The 25,710-nt window shown below is 33.5% G+C and overlaps 1 protein-coding gene and 1 long non-coding RNA gene across 2 annotated transcripts; both read right to left on the reverse strand.

Annotated features, from left to right (window-relative positions):
* Positions 1 to 343: 343 nt before the first annotated feature.
* LOC131017773 (auxin response factor 9-like) lies at positions 344 to 4,794 on the reverse strand. Its single transcript, XM_057946496.1, has 14 exons — positions 4,420 to 4,794; positions 4,198 to 4,316; positions 3,902 to 3,997; positions 3,614 to 3,670; positions 3,319 to 3,471; positions 3,140 to 3,224; positions 2,849 to 2,939; positions 2,587 to 2,751; positions 2,371 to 2,484; positions 2,205 to 2,277; positions 1,970 to 2,123; positions 1,300 to 1,877; positions 990 to 1,177; positions 344 to 906 (listed from the first exon to the last, which is right to left on the reverse strand). Exons 1-14 carry the CDS (start codon positions 4,472 to 4,474, stop codon positions 771 to 773), a joined length of 2,064 nt encoding a protein of 687 aa, XP_057802479.1. The 5' UTR covers positions 4,475 to 4,794; the 3' UTR covers positions 344 to 770.
* A 13,403-nt stretch (positions 4,795 to 18,197) lies between these two features.
* On the reverse strand, positions 18,198 to 19,423 carry LOC131017774 (uncharacterized). Its single transcript, XR_009099856.1, has 3 exons — positions 19,262 to 19,423; positions 18,927 to 19,078; positions 18,198 to 18,396 (listed from the first exon to the last, which is right to left on the reverse strand). It is a non-coding gene; the product is annotated as an uncharacterized LOC131017774 (long non-coding RNA).
* Positions 19,424 to 25,710: the final 6,287 nt, after the last annotated feature.

Here is a 25,710-nt window from a genome sequence, read left to right on the forward strand (position 1 = left end):
AATTCATTGAATTTTATTAATCGTGTGAAAAAAATCGTAACAGTTGAAATTCATATATTTAGAAGTAAATTTTTTATGAAAAAAATCATAACTACTGAGATTCGTATATTTAAAAGCAAAACTTTTAATTCATGTGTAGTTCATACCATAACAATTGAAATTTTTTATAAACAGAATTTTAAAATTCATGTGTACTTTTAGATGAAATTACCCCAATATTTTATTGCCATAATTTCATGGGTTAAATTTACAGATTCAGTAAGTATTAGTTTAGTTATTTCCAATACTGAAGAATAACGAGCCTTAAATTTGGTTTGCACAAACTATAAAAGCAGCAGCAGAATTTTGACAAACACACTGAATAAAGAAGCATCAATCAGTAGTCCGAGTTTGATTGACAAGAGAAAAAAGAAGCTTCAATTTTAGCAGATGCCAAACACAAATGCTAGTATATTTACAGAGTAGGATGAGAATGGCTTTCTCCTCATCTAATTCACCACAAACACACTCTACTATTCACAGGTTCTACTTCTACTCCATCAATTAGTTTCCACTCAGACTCATCGTACCTGAAATGAGTCGAAAGATTCACTACGGCGTTTCAACTGGATTCTGCCATCCCCTGGTTAGCATCCTTGTCGACTGAAACAACGAACCCATCCCAGCAACCAAACAGTTTTTCTTGCCTTGAGGCCGTCCGCATCAAGAATCTACGAAATAAGAGATTCAAATGTAGCACAAGTCACAAGGAGTAGTACGGAGAGTTGATCCTAATCCCCAATATTTTCTAAGCTGAAGCCAGTTCCTTCACATTCTGTTGCGGATAAAGGGAGCTTGTTTCCTTTCATTTTCTTGACATCTTGGCTTGAACAGATGAAAATTCTCCTAACCATGTTGCAGAATTCCCTGCAGAAAGATTATGATTATATCATATCAACCATAAGAACTAAAAAGAGGTTACGAAACATGTTTCTGTATGGCAAACTTACGGCCATGGATCATCACCCACGAGCATCATGTCCCCTTCATCATCAGTAAACACAATTTCCCATTTGTTACGTGACTGAAGCTCCCCCTTAATCTCAAACATTTCTTCCAGCTCGGTTATCAGATTATCGTATCCCTTCAAAGTTGTCAAATCTACTGCTCGACCAACAGCAACCCCTTGCATTTGTACCTTCTCAAAGGATTTTCATGTCAAATACACAAATGGGTATGTAAGTAATCTTTCAAGGCAAGTAACACATGAATGCTAAGAAAGAAGATTCATATCCAGGTTACAATCATCTTTTCGTATACCTTGGTGCGGCTTCTGGAGGAGTTGCTCTGTCTGCTCTGAACCTCCTTTGTTGGTACTTGCAACTGGTCTGGCCTCAAGTCTCTAAATTCCTTCGAAACACTAGATTTCTGTTCTGAATCAGCTGAGGACAGTGCACTTGGGATGTGTACTTCACCACTATCGTTTGGTATATCAACTAATCTTGAAGGAGCTATTGATGGACTTTTCAAATCAAACCCAAACAACCTGCATGATGCCAAAGCATCTGGTTTCCTCACATCAGTAGATCCAGTAGCAAGGGTATTAAACTGTAACCCTGCGCTTGGAGCTGAATGGTTTGAAATAACCGACCAAGCTGAAGCACTTTTACTGTCTTCAGTTTCTTCAGCGTGCCCATTAAGGGAAGGCTGCCACCCTCCATCCATACGAGTGGTTGATGCACCATCGTTGCTGTGTTTCATAGGTGTGGTGCCAGGATCTGTTTGTTTAGTATGTGAATTAGCGATATAGCTGCTCCTTTGCCCTTCAAAACTGCGATTTATTTGATGGGCATCATGAGCCAGGTTCCATGTAGGTGGTGCTGTTGAAGTTTTAGTTTCTACAACATTACAATAACAAATAAAGTAAGACAATAGTTTGCAAATTTAGAAGCAAACAAGATATCAAAAATTTATGTAATTGCAAACCAACCAGGAACAGTGATTTCAATATGTGGTCGAAGCCTTTTATTCTTCATGGTAAGTGGCTGAACTATAGTTGGTGGAACTGACGCAACAAATGGCTCTATCTCCCATGGAGAAACCCTTTCTGGCCTCGGGATGGATGCCGGTTCATCCCATTGAACCTGAGAACAAAACAGAAGATGTGTACAGTTTTCATCTTCATTAATAAACAACAGATTTGGAATATCAGAATAGGTAGAAACCTTCAATGTTCTCCATTTCGAATCATTCCAGTGAGGCGACATATCTTCAACCCCAACAATCGTACCTGAGAATCTAATAGCTCAAAGAAAAGAAGTACTTTTTAGCAACTCAGGTGAACTTGCCTCTGGACCTATGTAATCAATGTCTATATATATGTTGACCAACCTTCTCTCAGGAGAATCATCTCCCTCAAAACGCATCTTGAATCTCATGCCAACTCCAAAATCATGATTAATGGCTTCTAGATATTTGTTCAGGCCTATGATGAACTGACTAGTTCTAAAATGTGAAGACACAAAAAACAGAGAAGATAAGTGTTGAATTGAAATATGTCTTGTTATAAAAAGCAAGGTTGCTATTCAAAAGGAGTTTGTTTCATACCTTGGCTTGTAATAAACAACAAAGATGGTCTGAGTCATGACAGCATGAGATGCAGTTGCAAGCACTCCCAGGTGCATGCTCTGACTTGATATCACTGAAGATGGTATCGAGATTTGTTGACGAGCATGACGCCTGACCCCAACACGCAACTCCCCATTCTCTCCCCTAGAACAACAAACGTATATAGATGAACTCAACTCAGAAAAACAAGAATCCCCAAAATGAAATATTGTTTACTTAATATTTAACATCTATAAAGTACCTTAGAAATACAAAAGAGTCACCGGCAACTATACGCTTAGAAGTGACAAATGTACTCCATCCTGTAGTTAGCAAATGCCTCCTAGGTTGCCCTGTTCGGTTCATGTCAAATATATTTCAATTTCCCACTAAATAAATTAAATTTACAATAGTATCATATTATGCCTGAGTAGCAACTAGTTGCATGGCTTCTAAAAGGCCCTTATGAATAAACTTCTTTATATAGTCTCAAAACTTCATCGATGACTATCCTAGAGCAAATGACAGCAAGAAAGCGAACACAAGATATCACCTCTAAATATATGCTTGAATTGCCATTCATTTCCATGTAGATCCTTGGCAATCAATTCCTGTGTTGGAGTCTGTTGGCTCATATCCTGATAGGAGAACAGCCATTGTCAGCAAATATAGAAACCTATCAGCGAGTATATATGCATGTATGCAGCACAAAGGAAAGAGAGGAATCATTACCAATGGGGGAAGGCACTCATTGGCATGTTTACGAAGGACGGAAAATCCACCATGCGTGCTGGTATCAGAAGCAGTCAAAACTTTGCAGAACGAATGAACTGCAGGTCTAGGAGGCTCCTCGGTAGCACTATCCTGACTTCTTGGCTCACTTTGCTACAAATAGTTTTACCCAGTTACATTTTTAAGTTCCAAACCAAAAGATGTCAGCTCGAATTTTGAGCTGAGCACGATTAAAGAGTAAACTGAGTTGGCAATTGTGAAAAAATCAAGAGAGCAAGGGCAAATCAATTCTTACATCTGATTCTGGCATCAAAGTAATTTGTGCATAAACTTCATCAGTGTCTTTTTCGGCCTACATAGTTATACAAAAAAAAAAAAAGCTGTGAATCACTCACCACCCAATAATTGAATTAACACCTGCAAGTTCTTTAGTCGCTAATTCAAAGTAAATTAATATTAAATTGTAAACCATGCTATTGTTATTGCTTAGGCATATCAAAAAAGAGGTATAATAACACCCTAAGCAAGGGGCACCTCTATAAAGTACCAATGGCATATAAACGAGCTACAAAGAGGGAATTACCAGTAGCTGAATGTTAAAAACTTTGCAAAGGATCTTCGGAGGCAAGTTGAACATCGGTATCCTCTGATTCAATTCCTGATTTGTAGATGCCTCCAACTAACACATCCCAAAAACAGCATGATTTTCAAATATTAAATAAAAAGAAATCCCAGATACGGAAAAAAATTAAATTCAACAACTATTCAATTTTCTAGTCATAACCGACTCAAAGATCTGAACCTTCTGCACCTCCTCCCCCAATTCAAGAATAATAATAAAAATAAAAAATAAAATTTCATTTTCAACCATAACCAGACCTGCTCCATGTGACCTTGTGGGAAATAGTAAACTCTTTCCCCAGCCTTAGGAACATCCACCAAAGGCCCTGCACAACCCCTCCATAGCTCCTCATACAACGCATCCTTGACACAGACCCCTAAAAATTTCACAAAAACAACAAAATTACCAAATAAATCCACAATACAACAATACAAACACATAAATTGAGAATTAACGAAGCGCTCATCCTGAAATTTTACCTTCAGCTGGAGAAACATGCTGCTGCCGCTGAGAAACTGAGCCCCAATTCACCATAACTACACCAATTCGACACACCTCTTAAAAATTACCTCGAAACCCTCAACCAAAAACTCTCTCAATGCACCAGCAGCTCAATTACAGCGAAATAGTATTGTTTGACAGCAAAATATCCGCAGAGGAGCAAGTTTCCTCGAGTAATTGAGAAAAGCTGAACTAGTTTCTACTTTGGTGGAGAAGGAGAGGGAGAGGAGAAGAGGGGGGGTCACGGATTCCGAAGAAAACAGCTTAATATACGCCTTGATTTGTTGCTTTCTCTCTCTAGAGGAGTGTGTGTTGTAAAATTAATGGTGTCTCCTTTTTCACTGCACACGCAGAGTGCGTGTAACTAACCATGGTTGAAACCCTTAACCAGAGTCGGACGGCTCAGATGACGACACCTTTTGGCGCAAAATTTGGTGGCAAGTCAATTTTTTCACAATACTTATCTCGTTTTCTACTTGTGTCGTCGACCATCGCAACATTACTATATTTTGTCGACTGTTTATGTATTATTATTATTATTAATTATAACATCAAAATATATATATTTTTAAAATTAAAAGATAAACGAGATGCAATTAGAAGGTGTTTGGCTGAGCTTATAAGCTCTTTAAATACTCTATGCGTCCATGAAATATCGTCATAAAAAAGGGAAACACGAGTTTTAAAGAAAATTGTGTTATTTATTTAATTAGCGGAGAAATGGGCTCACAAATAACGAAAAATGGAAAAAATTAATTAAATTAGTGAGTGGAGAAAGAGACCCACAAAGTTACTAAAAGTATATTATGATAACTTCTTGTGGACATGCCAAAATAGCAAATTAGGATAATATTTCGTGGACGAAGGGAGTAACTTATAAGCTGTTTAGGAGCTTATTAGCTTCTTCAAAGTGTTTGGCAAAATAAGCTCCTAAATAGTTACTTATAAGCTAACAAAATAAGTTCTAAAAGCTTATAAACTCCCAAAAAAAAATGAGTTCATCTACTCTAACTTATTTTCTCATTATTTTATATAAGCAACACTTATTTTACAAAAATAATTTTTTTATTTCTTTCATATATCATTCTAATTTCATTTCTATTTAATATTCTCTCTTTAGCTTATAAACTCGATTATTCAAATACTTTAACAATTTATAAACTCTTAAGAAACTATATCTTATAAGCTCTTGAAACAATTTATAAGTTTAAAAAATTTATAAACACTTATCTCAAAAAAAAAAAATTATAAACACTTTGAAATAAGCTTAATTAAACACCCTCCAATTATTAAGACTAAGAAAATTTGATTTGAAAGTGCAAGGCGAGTCGAAACTCTAATGATTTGAGTTACGAAAAAATATTTGAATATGCAAGATCTTTTACATGGTGTAAAAATCATCATAAATCGATTAAAAAATAATAAATTATGATAAATTTAAAATTAGGAGTATTTTATTTTCTTTCTCTTTATTTATTATTTTTCTCTATTCTTCCTCTTATCGTTGAACATACAATTTCTTTTCTCTTTGTTTTCTTTTTCATATTAATTTTATTTCGTTTTCTCTCTTTCTATTAGATACCAATTTTTGTATTTTTTTAATTATATGTTTTATAATTATATTAATGTTTAATGCAAAGAGTGTGATTATATTAATTCATTTTAGAACTCTTTATTTAAAAATTAAATTTGTAAAAATAGAATTTATATTAATTTTTAATATAAATTTATACATGAATAATTAGTTATATATCCAAAGAATATAATTTATTGTTTAGTATAATTATATTTTTCTAAGAAATATCTATTTATTTATATAAATATATTTACAATTATTTTTTTCTCAATTAAATTTGAGTAAATTGATATTTATATATATTAAAAATGAAATATCGCAAAACTTGCCTTCTCTAGCATAAGTCTTAATTATATATAAACTATACTAATATTTTTGAGCTTTTGCGTAAACTAACAATTAATTAAGTATCGTGCTCCTTTCGTCTCAGCTAATATCCATTTGAGAGTGATACGGATTTTAATAAAGTGTAGGGCGTATTGTGAGTGGAATAAGGTCTCACATTTTATGTGAGTGTTAAAATAATTAAAGTAGAGTAAAGATCTCATTTATTTTTGCTAAAAATTGAAATTGATACGGAAATATAGGATGGCCGAAAAAGAAAATATGAATACTAAAAGTTGGGATGGAGGAAGTATAAACCACATAGTAGTAATATTTTTGAGCTTTTATGTAAACTAAGTATGCCTCCTTAAGATTGTTATTTTTATTTTTTGAAATGAATCTATTTTAGAACCAATCTCCATTGACTAAATAGTCCCTGGCTCCCATAACTTTCAAACAAATATAGTTTAATTGTAGGTCCTTCATTAATCGTTTAATTGTTACTCAAGCTATTTGCACCCAATATTCTGAACAAAGGGTTTTCGTAATTAAATAAAATGTCTCAATTAAGAGAGGAACATGGCCACTTGAGAGAGCATTGAATAATAATAAATTGGATCTTACTTCCAAGTTTCTTGAGGAATTGTTGGGGAATATACCAATGTTTCCTATAATTGACCTTTCTCTTGTCTTCACTTCGACTTAGTTAACTTCTTGACTCGGTTATTACCTAACATTAATAATATTTTTAGATTAGTTGAATTTTTTTCACATTGTCGTCATCGTTAGTTAGAAGTGCCATGATTTGTGAGGCTATGTGCCTCTAATTTATTTTCTGTCATTTTATAATAAAAATATTTCATGTCACTATAATACCACGTCATATGCAATATCACTTTATATCTAATTGCAATTGTACTAAAATTATAACCTTCGGGTCTATTCGGTTATTGAAATTATATTAGCCCGAAATTATTCGAGATTAAAGTATTTTTAAGATTATAAGATAAATTTTATCATAGAAGAGATCAAGACTCATTAATCATGACTAATCTTATGTGATATTGTTCCGAAACTAAGGGGGGTGTATTCGTTGTGGAATTTGATGGATTTCTATGGATTTTAAAAGTCTGGTGTATTCGTTCGAGACTTTTAAAAGTCTGCAGAAATCTGGGTGTATTCGTTCAAGACTTTTAAAAGTCCATATAAATTTGGGTGTATTCGTTCAAGACTTTTTAAAATCCATACAAATCTAGGTGTATTCGTTATTCCATTGACTTAAAATCCGGAATGACTTTCATGGATTTCATCCAAAAAATACACACGACGAAATCCAGCCAAGAACCACGAGAATTGAAATCCATGAAGTTTTAAGCGAGCGCTGAGTTCCAGCACCCGCGACCAAGAAGCCAGCGAGCGCCGGAACTCAGCACTCGCTGGAACCCACTTATTCCACTTATTCCCAGCGCTCGCTGGAACCCAGCGGTCGCTAGGTTTCCAGCACTCGCTGGAACTCAGCGGTCGCTGGGTTTCCAGCGATGCTGGGACTCCGTGGGTGTTGGTTTCATGGAATTCAATTCCAAAATTATCCCGTAAAGTCTTCGAAAATCAGTGAAAATCCGGGTGAAATCCAACCACGAATTTTTTGAAAGTCGTCTGGAATCTATGTGAATTCCATGGACTTTTTAAAGTCTGTGGAAATCCACAACGAATACACCCCCCTAAGTCACCGCTTAACGAGCCGAATCCATCTAACCAAGCAACATATAATAACTTATCATAAGATTAAATCTTATCTAAACCATTTAATCGAACATCACCTTCTATAATATGGGGGCTTGTATCATCGCACAATTTGAGCATGTGCCTACTCTCTTTGATTTTGAAGAAGAATTATGAATCATATTTTTATTGATGGAATAAAATTTAGAATACAACTTAATATTTATAAGTATGTGAAAATGAGAGAAAATGGGCTGCGAATTTTTTTATCATAATTTATCATATCAGTGCACCAAGGAAAACTTTATCATAACAATCTCCTATGATAACATTGTCATGAATTTGAGTGAAAATGAGAGAAAATGGGCTGCGAATTTTTTTTCCATTCCTACTAAACATTGTTCAAATGGTGGAAAATTGTGAAAATATATATTTTCCTCTCTTTTCCATAAAAAAGAATGCACCCTAGTGGACTCAAACTTCATTAGGAACAAATAAATATCGCAATACTCATCTAAACATTGATTATTTATTAACTAAAGTACTTATATATTATAAATAACAATAAATATGCATACGTATCATTCTAGCATTTTAATTATTGGTGCAATGCTGCTTCATACTGGAACTATATTGAATTATATATATATCGGAGGAGGTTCAAATAAGAATTGAGAACCCTTATTTAGAATAAGAAAAAAAAATGTTCTTTGTCACAGTTCAAAACTATTTATATTCTTTAAAATATTTATTTGTAATTTTTAAAAAATTTAAGTTATGAAATTTTTGAAAAATGTTTATAGGACGAGCTTATGATTAATCAAGTCTTGCCTCTAGTTAAAAAATTAAAATCGAACTTTAAAGATAGAATATATATTTATAAGTATATATATATACCCTTATATGTGTGTGTACACGTGTGTGAAGTAAGAAAAAAATAGAGTTAATTTTTGAGATAGTCATATTGAGGTTGAGCAATGAAACTCAATATTTGGCTATCTATTTTACGAACACAAATTTTGGCCATTTTTTGCAATTTCGAACTGTATTGCCCTTAATTTGGGTAGATCGAATCGGGTTGGGCGCGCGGATGTGGATGATACTTTTGGCACTAATATTATAATTTCTGCCAAAAATACTAACAGAAAAAGCAAAAAAAAAAAAAAAAGTAATTTGGTACTTTTAGCACTAATGTTATAATTTGTGCCAAAAGTATCAAATTACTTAGAACAAATGAGAATATTAGTGTCAAAAGTACAAACATAAATAAAAAATAAAAAAACCAAGTAATTTGGTATTTTTGGCACAAATGACAATATTAGTGTCAAAAGTACCAAATTACTTGGTCTTTTTTTTGTTTTAAGTAATTTGATACATTTGGCACAAAATTATAACATTAGTGCCAAAAGTACCACCCGAACCTGCGCCCAACTCGATCCGGTCCGTCCAAATTAAAGGCAATACAGTCCGAAATTGCAAAAATGACCAAATTTTGTGTTTTAAGATGGAGGGCCATATATTGAGTTCCAATCCCTAATATAGCTATATGAATGCATATTCTCAAAAAAAATATAGCTCGACTTCTTAAACCAGGCCCGACCCTTCTTCGTAAGTAATGGGGTAAAGGCCTAGGGTCCCCAAATTTGAGGGCTCCAAATTTAAAAATAATTCTATTAATTATAATTTTTTATATTAATCTCAAATTTATTAAAAATATACTCCATCTATCCTCATAAAATATATTCAATTTGTTATTTTCGTCCGTCCACATAAAATGTATCCAATTTATTTTTGATAAGTTTTTCACTCACGATAAAGTGGGACTCTTATTCTACTCACAACACATTTAACTGCTTTATTAAAACACGTGTCATTTAAAAATTATTACTTTTTATAAGGATGAAGGGAGTATTATTTAACATTGACCATGAATATTTATTTTTTAAATTGTAAGTTCTACAAATATTAAAATACGATTTTATTGAAAGAAGAAAAAAACCTAAAAAAAACCCTTGAGAGCACAAGAAACGCAGACTAAGGGCCGAGCCTCGTTAAAACCTTTTTACGGAAAACCCAGAGGGAAAAACCGTAGAAAGGAAAAAGAGTACCCGTCTAGAAAAAGAAAAGAGAAGGAGGAGAGAGCGGAGGGGCGAGTTTCCGGAACTCCGGCCTAACCATCGTCCCCAAACCCACCCGGCTCTCACCCCGCAAAGACGACCGAACAAGGACAAATGGCCGGTGATACGCCGTCGCCAAGTATCCCAGAAAGCAAAGCTAAACGGCCGGTTAGACGCCGTCGCCGTTAGCTCGAACGAAAGAAACAAGCAAAAGAAAGGAAAGCTATACAGCCGGTTATACTCCGTCGCCGTAAGCTCGAACGAAAAAGGCAAGCGAAAATAAGCATCACAGCCGGTAATATGCCGTCGCCGTGAACTTACCACAAAGCCAAGAACCCCCTCCAACTGTTCGATCGAAAACCCAGAAGGCTGCCAGTTCGTTCCACCCGCGGTGCTGCCCGAGACCAAGAAGATGAACTTCCTCCTGTCCAAAAACGGCCCAAAAACGACCGAGCACCACCACGCAGCCATAGTAGCGAAACCACTTCCATCCCAGCCAGAGAAATAACAGCGGAGACGCTCAAAATGCCGAGCAGCAACGAGCCCACCCCAGCACCTTCCCTCGCCCATAAAACTGACCACGCCAACCCTGCACTCAGCGCCGAAATTCCCCTCCCAACTCCCACCCAGCGAGCTAGCACTGCAGCAGCCGCCAAGTACCCTCCAGGTGTTCGTAGAAAAGCTTGAGTCAGAACTAACCAGCCAAATGAGCCCAACCCGGCCCAAATCATTCCAGTAACCCAAACAAAGCAACCAGAAACGTGAGAAACAGCCAAACTCGAACAGACAATTATCTTTGACGCACATGGCTATGAACTGATAAATCGCGTATGACCGCATCCTTAATTAACTCAATATTGTGATTCCAAAAACCAATCGGAGTATGTGGACTAGCCATGATGTCCGCAGGGGTGTTTCTTTCTCTAAAAATATGCGTGATCCTAAACTCCATCGTGTTCAGCAGCTCAAGAGCACGTCCCCAAACAGCCGCAAAGCGCCAAGGAATGCAGCTCGATTTGGTGGATAACATATGAACCACATAAGAAGAATCCGCCTCAAACCAGACTTTCTTCCAACCGTTCTTAAAAGCATATTCAATAGCTGAGATAATGCCTAGGAGCTCGGCTTCAAAAGCAAAACCAATCCCTCCATCGACATGAAAGCAACCACGCACAAAACCCTTCCAATCCCTGAAAACCCCACCAGCGAAAATACGTCCCGGAGCACCAACCGCAGAGCCATCCGTGTTCGCTTTCAACCAACCAAAAGCCGGTGGAGACCAATAAACCGAATCAAACTTAGGAGGTGGCCTCTCTCTGACCCGAATCCCAAGCCGTCGGACAACCAGATAGTCAGCCCATTGGTTGTTAATAAAACCCATCTTCCCAAACGAAGTATCAGCCTCTAAGAAGGAAGAACGTAAGAAAGCAAGCACAGCATTATGCTGCATATTAGTCCCCTCAAAGTGGCTCTTATTACGAGCCGTCCAGAGCGTCCAAATAAGAGAAATCACTCCAAGTTTCCAGAAGTTGTTCAGCTGAGAGCTCATATCAACAGACCAAGAGAAAATTAAGAAACTCTGAATATCATGACATTCGATGCCCCTGCCAAGGTCGAACCAGCTGAGAAATTCCGCCCAAATAGGACGAACCTTGACGCAGGACCAAAGTATGTGATCCATATCTTCCGCCGCACCTAAACAAAACGCGCAATAATTAGGTAAGATGAGTCCTCTAGGAATGAGCTTGTCAAGCGTGGGCAGGCGTCTATGAATAACGCGCCAACAAGTGATGGATCTGCGTGTCGGGATAAACTTCTCCCAAAGCCAAAGCCCCCAAGAAACCCGCGGAAAACGATGACAGCGAGAAACAAAAGCAAGCTTCGCGGTAACATCCCCTGAACCGAAGGTTTCCAAAAGCGAGTATCCTCATTGCTGCCAATAGGCAAGAGAAGGATGTCGCAAATAATATGTGGATATTCATCCACAAACTCCTGAGTGAAATGCCAGACACCGTCATAAAAATAATCCTCCACCGTTTGGTTCAACCTTGAGCGAACGAAAGCAGGAATGTTAATCTTATCTGCAATCACATATCCCAACCAATCGTCATTCCAGAAATAAATAGAGGCACCTTTCCCGAGTAAACAAAACGAGTCATCAACCAAATCCGGAATGAGCTCTTTAACGCCCCCCCAAACTGAAGACGCCAAAGTAGGTGAGCGCGGCCTGCTAAACACATCCAAATATCTCTCATGCATCAGGTCAAAGCCAAAATCTCTCCCTTTAATAATTTTCCAAGCAAGTTTCATAAGAAAAGCCTCATTCATCATATCAAATGAGCGAATTCCCAAGCCACCTTCCCCCTTAATCCCACAAACACGCTCCCAACTGACCGAACAGTTAGGGCGCTTGTTGATGTGACCTGGCCAAATAAAATTTACATGAATACGCACGCGAAAAAATCATGACTATAAATAAATATTTAATATGAAAATAAAGAAATAAATACATATTTTATTTAAAACATTTTACTCAAAATAACATCTTTAAATAAAGATAAATACAAAACATTTGACTCGCCATTCGACCTTCCACGCGCCTCCGGCCTTTAAAACCTGAAAATGTTGAATATGAGATGAGCATACAGGGTACACTCAGTGTGGGAAACATGCAATCATTGTCCACGTTAATAAAATGAGAATCACATATGATCAATACATTCGTAACTGCACTGTACTGATAACTGAAATTCGCACGGTGGCATACCAAGGACTTTAATGTCCTGGACCCATTGAGCGGGCCCCTGGCGAATAGGTTGCAACCTTAATTGTAACATGAAATCGCATTGTGGCATACCAAGGACGGTGAAGTCCTGGACCCATTGAGCGGGCCCCTAGCGATATATAATTTAATACAACTCACATATGGTAAACACATAATATTAAAATGGACAAGAATTAACCACAGCATGTACTGAAATAAATCCCACACCTGAAACTTGAACTTCAACTTGAAAGCTAATTTTGATAATTCACAAACTCGACTCATAGATATATATATATATATATATATATATATATATATATATATATATTAATAACTCGAAACTTCAATAATTTTCAAATAAAATTTACAAAGGAACTAAACGGTTTTGGGCTGTGACATTTGCATTGTTGGTTTCAATTGCATAAATTGCATATTTTTAAGTGCACAGTAAAATATAATAGATGCACAGTTTCTTTTGTTGACTAAATCCTAGCCATTAGATCTAATATTTAAAAGGTCAAGATTAAGTTCCTAGTTCTCATTTTAACAGAGGTTTTTATTAGAACATCTTCCTATATACTCCCTCCGTCCACCAATTCAAGGCCTACTTGCCTTTTTGGGACGTCCACAAAAACAAGGCCTACCTATTTTTGGTAAGTTTTTATTCATTATTTAATCAAAAAAGTCAAAGATTCTTTACAAAAAAGTGGGACCCTTTCTCCACTCAACTAATAAAAATACACTTTTTCTTAAAAAGTGGGACTCTTTCTCCACTCAACTAATAAAAATACACTTTTTCTTAAAACCCGTGTTTTTTCCCCTAGGCCTTTAATTGGTGGACGGAGGGAGTATATATATATATATATATATATATATATATATATATATATATATATATGGAGAGGTTCAAGAAAGAACCACTAAATAAAAGAAGAACAAAGAACCACTTTCAGCCATTCGATCATTAAGATCTACGGTGAATGCATCAACTTGTTGGATGAATGCAGATCCTGGGTTCGAATCCTGAAGGGAGCAATTTTTTTTATTTTTTTAGTGCATTAATTTTAATAGCGAATGCATTAAATTTGATGGTTCTCATGTTCTCACAAATAATGTAGTTCTCTCTAGAACCACACCATATATATATATATATAGGGGTGCGCTCCAGTAGGATCCCCTATTTTTCGTGTAACATGAGGACAATGAATAAGACATATAATACTAATGAGCAAGACGTATATCTAACGAACAAGATGTATATACTGATGAAAAATAAAAATTTAAAAAATTGGTAATGAATAAGACATATATACTGATGAACAAGACAGTATATACTGATGAACAATGCAATATATACTAATGAATAACAAAATTTAAAATATTCTGCTCCCTCCAGGATTCGAACCCTGCGAAAAAAATCACCCTCTAGATACAATATCAGCCATAGGATTGATAAAATAAATACACCAGATCGTGCCCTAGATCTCACTAAAATTAGGGGGTCTCATTGGAGCGGCCCCCTATATATATATGGTTAAGTTCCATAGAGAACTGCAAATAAGTGGAGAATGGAGAACCATTGAACATGTCAGTAATGTGGGTTGAACATACCAATAATTTATTGAACGCTTTGGATTTTTAGGGTTCGAACCTTGCGTACGTTCAACACAAATTACTGTTGAACGTTAAACAATCGAACGTTGACCGTTAGATTAGATAAGATCAGCGCATGAGATTTGGTCTTTGTTCTTTGAATATATATGGTTATCAATTGAACTTTCTCCTATATATATATATATATATATATATATATATAGGGAAGGGATCAAAAAAGAAGGCTAAATGTAGAGAGAATGAAGAAAGGATCTAGGCCGTTGATTTGAAGCAATCCAATGGATCTGCATTTTCCAGATTTATTTAATTAATTATGTCTGAAAAGGTTAATTATGTCAATGTACTTCTAGTAGTAACCGAAAATATTTTTAATATGCATGGTAAGATTTTGTGTATCCCATAATTTGTAACCGATTTTTTTATGGAATAAAGATACACATAATCTTTGCATATTTGGTAAGATTTGAAATCATCCTCTTTTTCCTTTTTTTTTTTCCGTCGATTTTTATGTCCATTTTATATATCAAATTTTCTTCTCCTTTATTATGTTTGAACATTGTAATTAATTCCAAAAAATATCACATCATCCCTATTCCTGTTCCCATCTCCAGTATATTTGACGTTATTTATGGTTTTTTTTTTCACAATTATTTTATATACTCGAATTCATGAGCTCATCCACATTTTTTATTTGTTCAAATAATTTTAATGTGTATTCACAAATTAATATTATGCAAATAAATAATAGAATCTTCACCTAATTTATATTTTTATTAATCCAATAATTAATTATGCATAACTTAATTAACTCTTAATCGCTTAAATAAAATTAGTAATTCATGTAGCATTTTATTTTTTTCATTATTTCAAAACCTGTACATATTAATTTGGTTCTTTGTGTGATAATAAATAATTATATTGTATTTGAATATTGTTCAAAACGTATCCAAATAAGAATTATATTTTTGCGAATAGGGATAATAATTTGCAGAAAAACGTAACTGTTACTCATAAATTGTGAGTAAGGAAAATATTTTGTTGAATAAAGTAACGTTATTCATGAATATATCGTATTCGAATATTGTTCATGACGTACTGAATAAAAATCATATTTATGCGAATAAGGATAATAGTTTTCTGAATAATTTATATGATACTCATAAATTGTGAATAAGGAAACTATTTTGTTGAATAAAGTAGCATTTTTCATGAATAAATTGTATCTGAATATTGTTCAAAATTTACCGAATAAACATCATATTTATGTGAATAAGGAATCAATCGCCTACAAATGTGTAAATATGGACGAAAACATCACATAAGCTAAGTGCATAATTCACTAAAATTATAGTGAATAATATTGAAAATTCATCGAATACCACTTTGTTATAAACCGAATAAGTAAAACAAGAAACTGAATAAATTAACTAATACTCAATGAATACAGTATAGTGAATATGAATAAAGTATAATATTCATGAATATATTATGTAATCACAATTTGTAAATGAACATAATACAATTTTTCTGAATGAGTAGAATATATTCAGATTTCGTAAAAGCAAGAATTTCCCCAAATTTTCAGTAATTAAGCTCAATGCAGCACCCACACGACCAGGACGCTTTGGGGATTGGGCTGACGTAGTTCTGCAATGAAACAAAAGAGGATTCAATCATAAACACATTAAAGATACAATATTAAAGTTTAAAAAAAGCTCCTGATGCAAGATGACGGATTTCAGGTCACTTTTAGAAAAACTAGTTGATGCCGGCGACCGGGAACCACGATCCGGCCTACTGTGGACGGGTTGATGCCGGCGACCGATTTTCTTCAAAAAAAATTCGCTGAAAAAACCGAGGGTCTTCAACGGATTGTTTGATTTGCAGGAATTATGAAAACCCTAATAATTTACAGAATAAAAGAATGAATGAAGGTGGAGGCGTGAATTTCGGAAGAGAGAGATTTCTGCAGATCGTGTGTGGGGTTTAAAAGACTGAATAACCCTTTTATGAATATTAAAATGATTTATTTTAATTAAACAAGATTTTTTAACTAATATTCGGAATTGATCATGGCCGCTTATTTCTCAAGATCGGACGGTAAGCATTAATTCTCTATTCTTTATTATATAGGGATTCTCTATAGATCCCTCCCATATATATATATATATATATATATATATATATAGGGTTAGGCTAAAATAAGAACAAAATTTAGGATATAAATTAAGAACCATTATTAACCAATGGATCTTTAGAGATAAATGGTCAGATTTCAATCTGATTTAATGCCTATAAATCTCGGTTTTTACATTAATAGGGTACAAATGTAATTTCAATTTCTTAGTAAATATCATTTCCACAATTAAAGGGATCGTGTATTTCAGATCAGTTGAAGATTTGTTACCATTATTTTCACGCAAACCCATTATTTCTCTAGCAATGATTTTGTATATTTCACGCAAACCCCATCATAACTTGAGATAAACAATGATTTTGTATATTTCAATAATTATATGCAATATGCGTTATATCAAATTGAGAATTAAGGTATTTGATGATGTTTTTTACAACACAAAATTCATGGTATATTTGGCTAATTTTTTAATGGCCAAGACAGGTCAAATAAATTTTTTTTTTCTGAACATCAATTAATGTCATTGTAATTTTATACTGCTTCACAGAACACGTATTAGTCATATAATTCACATGCATGCCACATTAAATCTGAAAACACATACTATACATTTTAAATGTAATCTTAGCACAAATAAATAGGCACTATCATTTATCATAAATTGAATTTGGATTATATTAGTTCGAATTTTACAAAAAAATACACGAATTTCCTGTTATTTTCCAGCAATATAACTATTGTATTGACATTTCACAATAGTTATTAAACGAATAATGCTAGAATTTAATGTGAATAAACTCATTAACTGCATGAATTCATAGTTAAATTGATAAAATTATTTATTGTAATTAAATTGCACGAATATTTATGGTTAGTGTACGAATTTCATGTGTATAAGACAGGAACAACATATGATTTCGTAGTGTGTTACATTATTACATTAATTTTAAAGTCATTAGAGATTGTTGTAATAGAATTTTACCAATGCGAACCATTTCACAATATTTATTAAACGAATAATGCTAGAAGTCAATTTAATGCGAACCATTTTATTTTTTTAACACAAACAATTTCACAATTTAATGCGAACCATTTCACAATAGTTATTAAATGAATAATGCTAGAAGTCAATGCGAATCAACTCATTAACTGCATGAATTTTTTTTAGAGCTTATTTTAGAGCTCGTTAACTGCATAAATTTATAGTTAAATTGACAAAATTATTTGTTGTAAGTTTAAACTGAACGAATATTTGTGGTTAGTGTACGAATTTCATGTGTATAAGACAAGAACAACATCAGATTTTGTAGTGTGTTACATTATTGCATTAATTTTAAAGTCATTAGAGATTGTTGTAATAGAATTTTACTAATTCTATATGAGGCATTGCAAAATTGAGGTTCATAAGAGTGCCAATATAAAATTAACTATATGATGAATATGATGACTATGATGACTTTGACGAGAGTGTCAACGGAAAATACACATCATCCAGAAAATGAAATAAAATAATTCATGCTAACCATGAAATTTATTCATTCACACAATAAACTGAAATCCAAAAACTTATTACGTGTAATGTCTATGCCAAACCCAACACTAAACCACATTTTCTTTCCCACACATTGAAATGTTGGTCCTCACACGAGGACGGTTATGCAAATCTTCGGCTTCATATTCACCAATGGCGCACACAATCTACACACGATTGGAAAGCATAATTAATTGGTGAATTTAACACCCCTATATATAAATAACATTACAGTAGCCACACAAATTCGTGTCCACAAACATAATATTCACACACAATTTGAAAATATTCATTTAGTATCCACATAAATGTAAATTGCTTCATCTGTACATTCAATTAGTTACCAACATCAACACTCTTCGATGCATGAACACCATGAGCATGAGCATGTTGTTCAATGCAATTGAAAACAAACACAACCAAAAAAGAAAACGAAAAACCACATATCATTAGTTGGTGATTCATAAATAGACCTAACTCTATGAATATATTTATGAAACTCAACATAAAACAAAAAAATAAAAATAACAATTCATTTAATAAACCTTTGCACTTGACCGTGCTCCCCCACCAGCAATCACAGATCCATGAAATTCACAATAGTATGCGATAAAAATTCACAACAATATAATATAAAATACCACCGGTCCCATATCAAATCCCATGAAATTGAATGAACGCTCATATCAAATCTCACCGGTACGACTAGCCTTAGTTCGTGCCATCACCGGAACTCCGTAAACAGGGTTGATATGCTCGAAAATAGTATCAGATTAAAGTTTTCGCCGCTTCAACTATGTCGTCGCCTCCCTTTCCATCCCCACATATGCATTTTTTAAAAGCAGAGATCTGAACACAACAATTAGGGACCACAAAAAAAAAATCGTTCAACTCCACACAAAATCGCAGTTCGTACAAACCCCCACCCAAGAAAGTGCATAATAACTTTCATTCCTATTTTAAAAACCAATAAACGTGAAAGCCCCAAAAAATTCGCATGAAATACAATGCCATTTCATAATAAAATCTCACCGGTCCGACTACCCTTTGTTCGTGCCATCATCGGAACGGCCTAAACGATGTAGAAATGGACGGAACTAGGGTTAGCTCGGGATGCGCCGCCTCAAATCTCCAGTCGTCCCCTTTTTTTTCGCAAGCTTTTCGAGTGATTGTGAATCTGTTCATATGGGGTAGATTGATTTAGGTAGTAGATTCATTTAATTCCACCAATTAATTAATTACCCTTTTTCTACACATATTTTAGCAGATTTTGTCTTACTAATTCATGCAAATAATCGAATCATATCCAAATGCCATAATTTCAATCACATCAAATCTTTCTTCCAAATCAATGAGGATTTTTTTTCGGGAGTCTATATATATGCCAACTTGCTCATTTAAAAAGTCAACAACTAATTCTAAATTTACCCTCAATACATAAATCTGCGTGAATTACTTTGTAAAACAAAACGAATAAATGAGAATCTTGTAAAAATGATCTCAACCGTTAGATTAGGTTGAATCTAAGGTTTACATTGGTTCTTAAGTTATATACTAAGAGGAGTTTGTGGAATAACTGCACCCTATATATATATATATATATATATATATATATATATATATATATTGATTATTGTGAGAGATATATTTTTTTGTAAGAACACAAGAATAATGTATTTTTATATAAAATTAATATATTTATTTGATCAAAATGTGAGAACAATGTGTTTTGTTATAAATTAATGTATTCATTATAAATGAGAATCCTTATTTAAAATGAGCACGGATAATCATTATTAGCTATTTGATCATAAAAAGTTGTAGTAGATGATCTTAATAGATGAATATAACATCTAAGTTCGAATCAAGAGGGAACAATTTTATTTTTACTGAATGCATTAAATTTGACAATGATTGCATTAATTTTATAGAAAAATGCATTGTTAATATGTTCTCATGACAAATATAATTTCACGACAATATATATATATAGGGGAGAGCTACATTAAAAACATCTCTTAAAATAAAAACTACAAACCAGCAAAAATGTATGAATTTTATGTAGAACACGTATGAATTCACTGTATAAAAGTATGAATTGCAAAAAATAATTTTTTTGCTACCTATGAGATTCGAACTCATGACCATGAATTCATCCAACAAGGTGATGAATCAACCGTAGATCTTGATGATCTAAGGGCTGAAAATGGTTCCTATTTTATACAATAAAATGTATTTTTACTATAGCCCTCCCATATATATATATATATATATATATATATATATATATATATATATATAGGGTTAGGTTCAATGAAAAAGACCTAAATGTAAGAAAGAAGAGAGAAGTAATCTCATCCGTTGATCTTATCTAATCTAACGAACATGATTTGTTCACGCCATGTTCAACGGATTTTTTCGTTGAACATTCGTGAACGTATACAATATTTTTGGGGGTTCTGGGTTTCGACCCCCCATATGTTCAACGAAAAAATCCGTTGAACATGGCGTGAACAAATCATGTCCGTTAGATTAGATAAGATCAACGGATGAGATTACTTCTCTCTTCTTTCTTACATTTAGGCCTTCTTCATTGAACCTTTGCCTATATATATATATATATATATATATATATATATATATATATATATATATATGTGTGTGTGTGTGTGTGTGTGTGTGTGTGTGTGTGTGTGATATAGGGTTAAGTTATAGTGAGAACGTTATTTTTCATGAGAATGAGAATAATGAGAAAGGCAGTATCTAGTATTGAATAAAGCGGTACAAAGTGTTGAATAACGATATTCAGTTAATTAATAAAAATTTTGCTTCTTTCAGAATTCGAAACCAAGTAAAATTTCGCACCCTCCAAGTAAATATCAGTCATAGGATTTGAAAATCTGACGTTCCAAATTCATTCTCATTTATCATCACATTTGTTCATTTCGATTGGAAGCATTCCTATATAGGGAGATTTCAAGTAAGAACCACTAAATCAAATAAGAGTGGAGACCTGTTTTCGGCCATTCGATTATCAAGATTTACGATTGATACATCATTTGGTTGAATGAATGTACCACCTGATCTCGAGTGCATTAATTTTGACAGTGAATACTTTAATCATAATGATTCTCACATTCTTTTAAAAAATATACACAAAATCTTAGGTACACCTGGGTGTACCGTACAATCGGGACCCGTACCTAGAATAGTGTTATTTATATGATTTGAGTCAGGATATGGGTTGAAACCAGGGTACGAGTCAAAGTCTAAGTGAATGTGCAACCCAATTGTACGATACACTCGGGTGTACCCAAGACCACCTCAAAAATATATTCTCTCTAAAATCATAGTATTTCACTATTTTGAGGTTATGGTGTTCATGAATTTCTATTTACTGAATTTTTTATTTTATTTTATTTTATATATTAATATATTTATATATTTTTTGAAAAGAAGACCTTTCATATATGTGGATGAGAAAGTTTTGTCTGAATTAATTGCATCAAAAGTGACAGCTTCTCCATATGCTGGGAAAAAGTGGTTTCAACAACATTTTGATGATACATTCAACATAATAATTATTTTCAAAATTTCTGTGTTTCTTACCCGTCAATCATGACCAAACATGTACCATGTTCAATGCCCAAACTAATACTTATATCTCTTCCAAAAAATTAAATAAAATCAATTTTATTCCATATTTAATTTAGTGATTATCTCCATTCATAACATTTTTCTTTTTAAAATAACAAGAGATATCTAATATATAATCAAATAAGTAAATTGAACGCATGCGATACCTTTACACCACACAAAAATGAAAAATAATTGCACGCAAGTGAAACTATTACTCACATAAAGGTGAGAACACTAAATAAACAATCTGAACGCATGCGAGACCTTTACATTACAATTAAAGATGGAAAATAACCGCATGCAATCAGAACTACTACTCACACATAGGTGAGAACATTACCTACCGCATGCAGACGAGATTGAACCCAAAACCTCTCACGAAGAAAAGTCTTTGGGTGCCTCAGCTTTATCACTTGAATTATGTCTCGTTGGTCTGTCATTAACTTAAAAAATAGAAAATTACACTTTAATACTCAAAGTTACTTTTACCGTAAAAAAAAAATACTCGAAGTTACTTTGAACTTTTTCCCAATTCATTTCAACCTAAATGAATTAATAACTAAATGTCCAAACAATCAATATTTTCATAATTTCGTTCCAGACTCAAACTCGATGACTAAAATCTGATATACAATGCTTTGAGCTCCCTTGGAAATTATATTTAAAAGTAAGATTTGGACGCCACACCACGTTGTATTATCCACACACAAAAAGTTAGTACTGAGAATCAAGTCGGGATCGGGTACTCTATCCGAAAAATCGGGTACCCGACCCCAAATAAGGCCGAAACCCAATGCCCGATCCCGAACTCGATTTCTTAATCGGGTACCCTAATACCCGACTCGGGTATTCGGGTACCCTAAATTATCTGGTCAAAATGGCAATTTTCAAAGTCAAACTCTGAATTCGGGTAAATCGGGTATTAGGGTACCCGAATTACCCAATTTGGCTTAATAGGGTATTCGGGTACCCTAATACCGATTTTCTTAAAAAAAAAATCGAAAATGTAACCCCTATTTTCAACCCTTGTCCTATATAATTGTGTACGTTTTCAATTCCCTGTATTAACAAATAAAATAATATCAAATCAAAAATCAACAAGCACAAATCTCAGATTTTTTAAAATATATTTAGTTAAAAATTCGGGTTGGACTTGATTCAATTCAAACTTAATTTTACTATTTTAGATTTTTAAAAATTAAATTTAATTAAATAATTTAAAATATATTTAATTAAAAAATCGGGTATTTCGGGTATACCCGATACCCGATTTATTTATACCCTAAATACTCGAACCCAAACCCAAACCCAAACCCTAATTTTTCGGGTATCGAGTACCCTATATCCGATTTTTTTCGGGTCGGGTAATCGGGTACCCTATACCCGAACCCTATCTTCCCACCCCTACAAAAAGTCCAAAATGAAATATACAAATTTTTCATTATAATTATTTTTGAATTTTGTTTATTTTTCAATTATATTTTTTTGTGTGGTGTCCACATCATTTCTCACTTTTTAAATGTAATTCCATGTAAGCTTCTAGCATTCCTCGTTGGATTTCAATACCAAAAATTTCGAGCTTAAAATAAAAATTGTTAAAATGTTACTAGATGTTACACATTACAACAAGAAACTATATAGATAGATTAGTTAAATAACACAAATAATACGAATGCATTTATATATTGTTTGCAATTAGACATCAACTTGAATTGGACAAGGAGAATAAATAAATAAACAAATAAGTAGAAATTTTCTTTACATTCAGTTTGACTTGACTGAATCTAATATGATTTTATTAATATTATTATTTTAAATAATTAAATGGATAATATTTTTTTTTGTCTTTATCCTAATTCTATACATAAATTATATATGAGACAGAAATTATTAGTAGACCACATGTGAGAAAGAAAACAAAAAGGCTCGTTATATTGATTCTAGATAATCTAATTAAAAAAATGCAAATCTCAAATCTTCAATTAGAAGTTAGGTTCGTTAATAATCTAATTAAAAAGGAGCAAAGCTGAAATCTTGAATTTGAAGTTTGAATTGCCGGACCAGGAATCTGATATTTTTTTAATTGGAAAAAATATTAATTATGTGTCTCCTCATTAATATTATTGTAACTTCATCTTTTGTGACAACATTTATTTTTTTGAATCAATAGTATGAGAAATTTAGTATTATAAATATATTTACCTGATAAAGCAGGAAGGAAAATATACATAATAAAGTTTTAAAAATAACACGTGTGAAATACTATGTCTAAAGAATAATAAATAAATAAAAAAACACATAAACCGGCTGAACAAAGTTGAACGTGTCTCTGACCGTCAATAAAAGTTTGTATTGTTTCAAATACTCTGAATTCTTTCAACTTTTAATTAAATCCTCATTTAATATCTAAATGAATATTGAATACACGAGAAAAATTAATATAAAAATAAAGTATTATTTGTGAGGCTGTTATTAACTTATTATACCGGACCATAATTTAGATACCAACTGTGAGTTTTCATTAACACAAAAAGAAACAAAAAAGAAAAAAAAAAAAAAAAAAAAAAGGAAAGAAACATGGGTATGCATTTCTCTTTGCGTAAAAATTCAGAAGACATTAGAAAAGACCGAAGGGGTTATATGCCTAAGGCTAAAGTTCTTGGGTTTGAGTCCCCTGTGGCGCGTGTTGGCCAAACGGTAAGGGGTTATATGCCTAAGGCCAAAGGTCTTGAGTTCGAGTCCCCTGTGGCGCGGTCTGTTTTTCTTTATTTAATATTGTAAGTTCATCAAAAAAAAAAATTCAGAAGACATTAGAAAAGACAGTATATGATATATTATTGTAGGGTTCAGATTTGACATCTTTAACAACACCTAAAATGATTAAAAAGTTAAAATATAATTATTATGTCGATAGAGGGTGTGATGCAAGCAATTGTTACTGGGTGGAGACTGCTGCGCAATCGCATCCCAACGTGTGACAACCTGAGGAAAAGGAAGATTAACTTGGGAGAGGAAGATCTTCGGTGTTGCTTATGCCAAGATCACGAGGAGGACGCAAATCATCTGTTCATCTCGTGCCCGAAAACCCAAGAGCTCTGGGACGAGATACAAAGGTGGACTGGGATCAGCACGGTTTGCCCCTCCACGACAGCTGCACATTGGTTAAGCTTCAGCGAGTGCGGACAAGATAAGAAAGGTAGGAAGCTACTCAATGCAATCTGGTTGAGCTGCTGCTGGCTTCTTTGGAAGAGAAGAAATAAGATTAGGTTCGAAGGAAAAACGTGGGAGGTTGACAACTTAATTAATTATGGAAATCAAGGTTAGAGTGTGGAGTTGGAATAGAATCTTTGGTTTAGTTGATAAAGTTTTGGATTTTGCACAGTGGTGCTCTAACGTGCTAATACCACGACTGCTGTAAGTTTTGTTGGGTACCACTGGTGCCTTTTCTTTTAATCTATTTCACTTTTGCCTGATCAAAAAAAAAAAAGAGGGTGTGATGCGAGCGAATAAATCAAACAGAATATCTCAATATCATTCTTCTTTAATTCCCATTCCCAACACTTTCGATCACTACAGTGACATTGATACCGCCATTTAGCGAAGTGTTTATGTTTCAATTTATATATACATTTCATTATTAAATTCTAAATCCGCTCATAATCATCTACTCTATTACTAAACACATGCACTCTTTTATTCTGATAATAATGAAACAAGGTATAGCATGAATACTGTTGAATTGAAATATTATTGAAAGAAAATGAAAAGAAAAAAAATGTTTATGTTTCAATTTATATATACATTTCATTATTAAATTCTAAATCCCCTCATAATCATCTACT

This window comes from Salvia miltiorrhiza, chromosome 3 (genome assembly GCF_028751815.1).
Source record: "Salvia miltiorrhiza cultivar Shanhuang (shh) chromosome 3, IMPLAD_Smil_shh, whole genome shotgun sequence".
Lineage (NCBI taxonomy): Eukaryota > Viridiplantae > Streptophyta > Magnoliopsida > Lamiales > Lamiaceae > Salvia > Salvia miltiorrhiza.

Excerpts from the sequence above, each read along its gene's own strand:
- LOC131017773 (XM_057946496.1), bottom strand. The coding sequence starts at position 4,474 with ATGGTGAATTGGGGCTCAGTTTCTCAGCGGCAGCAGCATGTTTCTCCA. Across the intron at positions 2,278-2,370 it reads GATGATTCTCCTGAGAGAAG|ATTCTCAGGTACGATTGTTG; the intron begins GTTGGTCAACAT and ends TTGAGCTATTAG. Across the intron at positions 1,178-1,299 it reads CCTCCAGAAGCCGCACCAAG|GTACAAATGCAAGGGGTTGC; the intron begins GTATACGAAAAG and ends TCCTTTGAGAAG.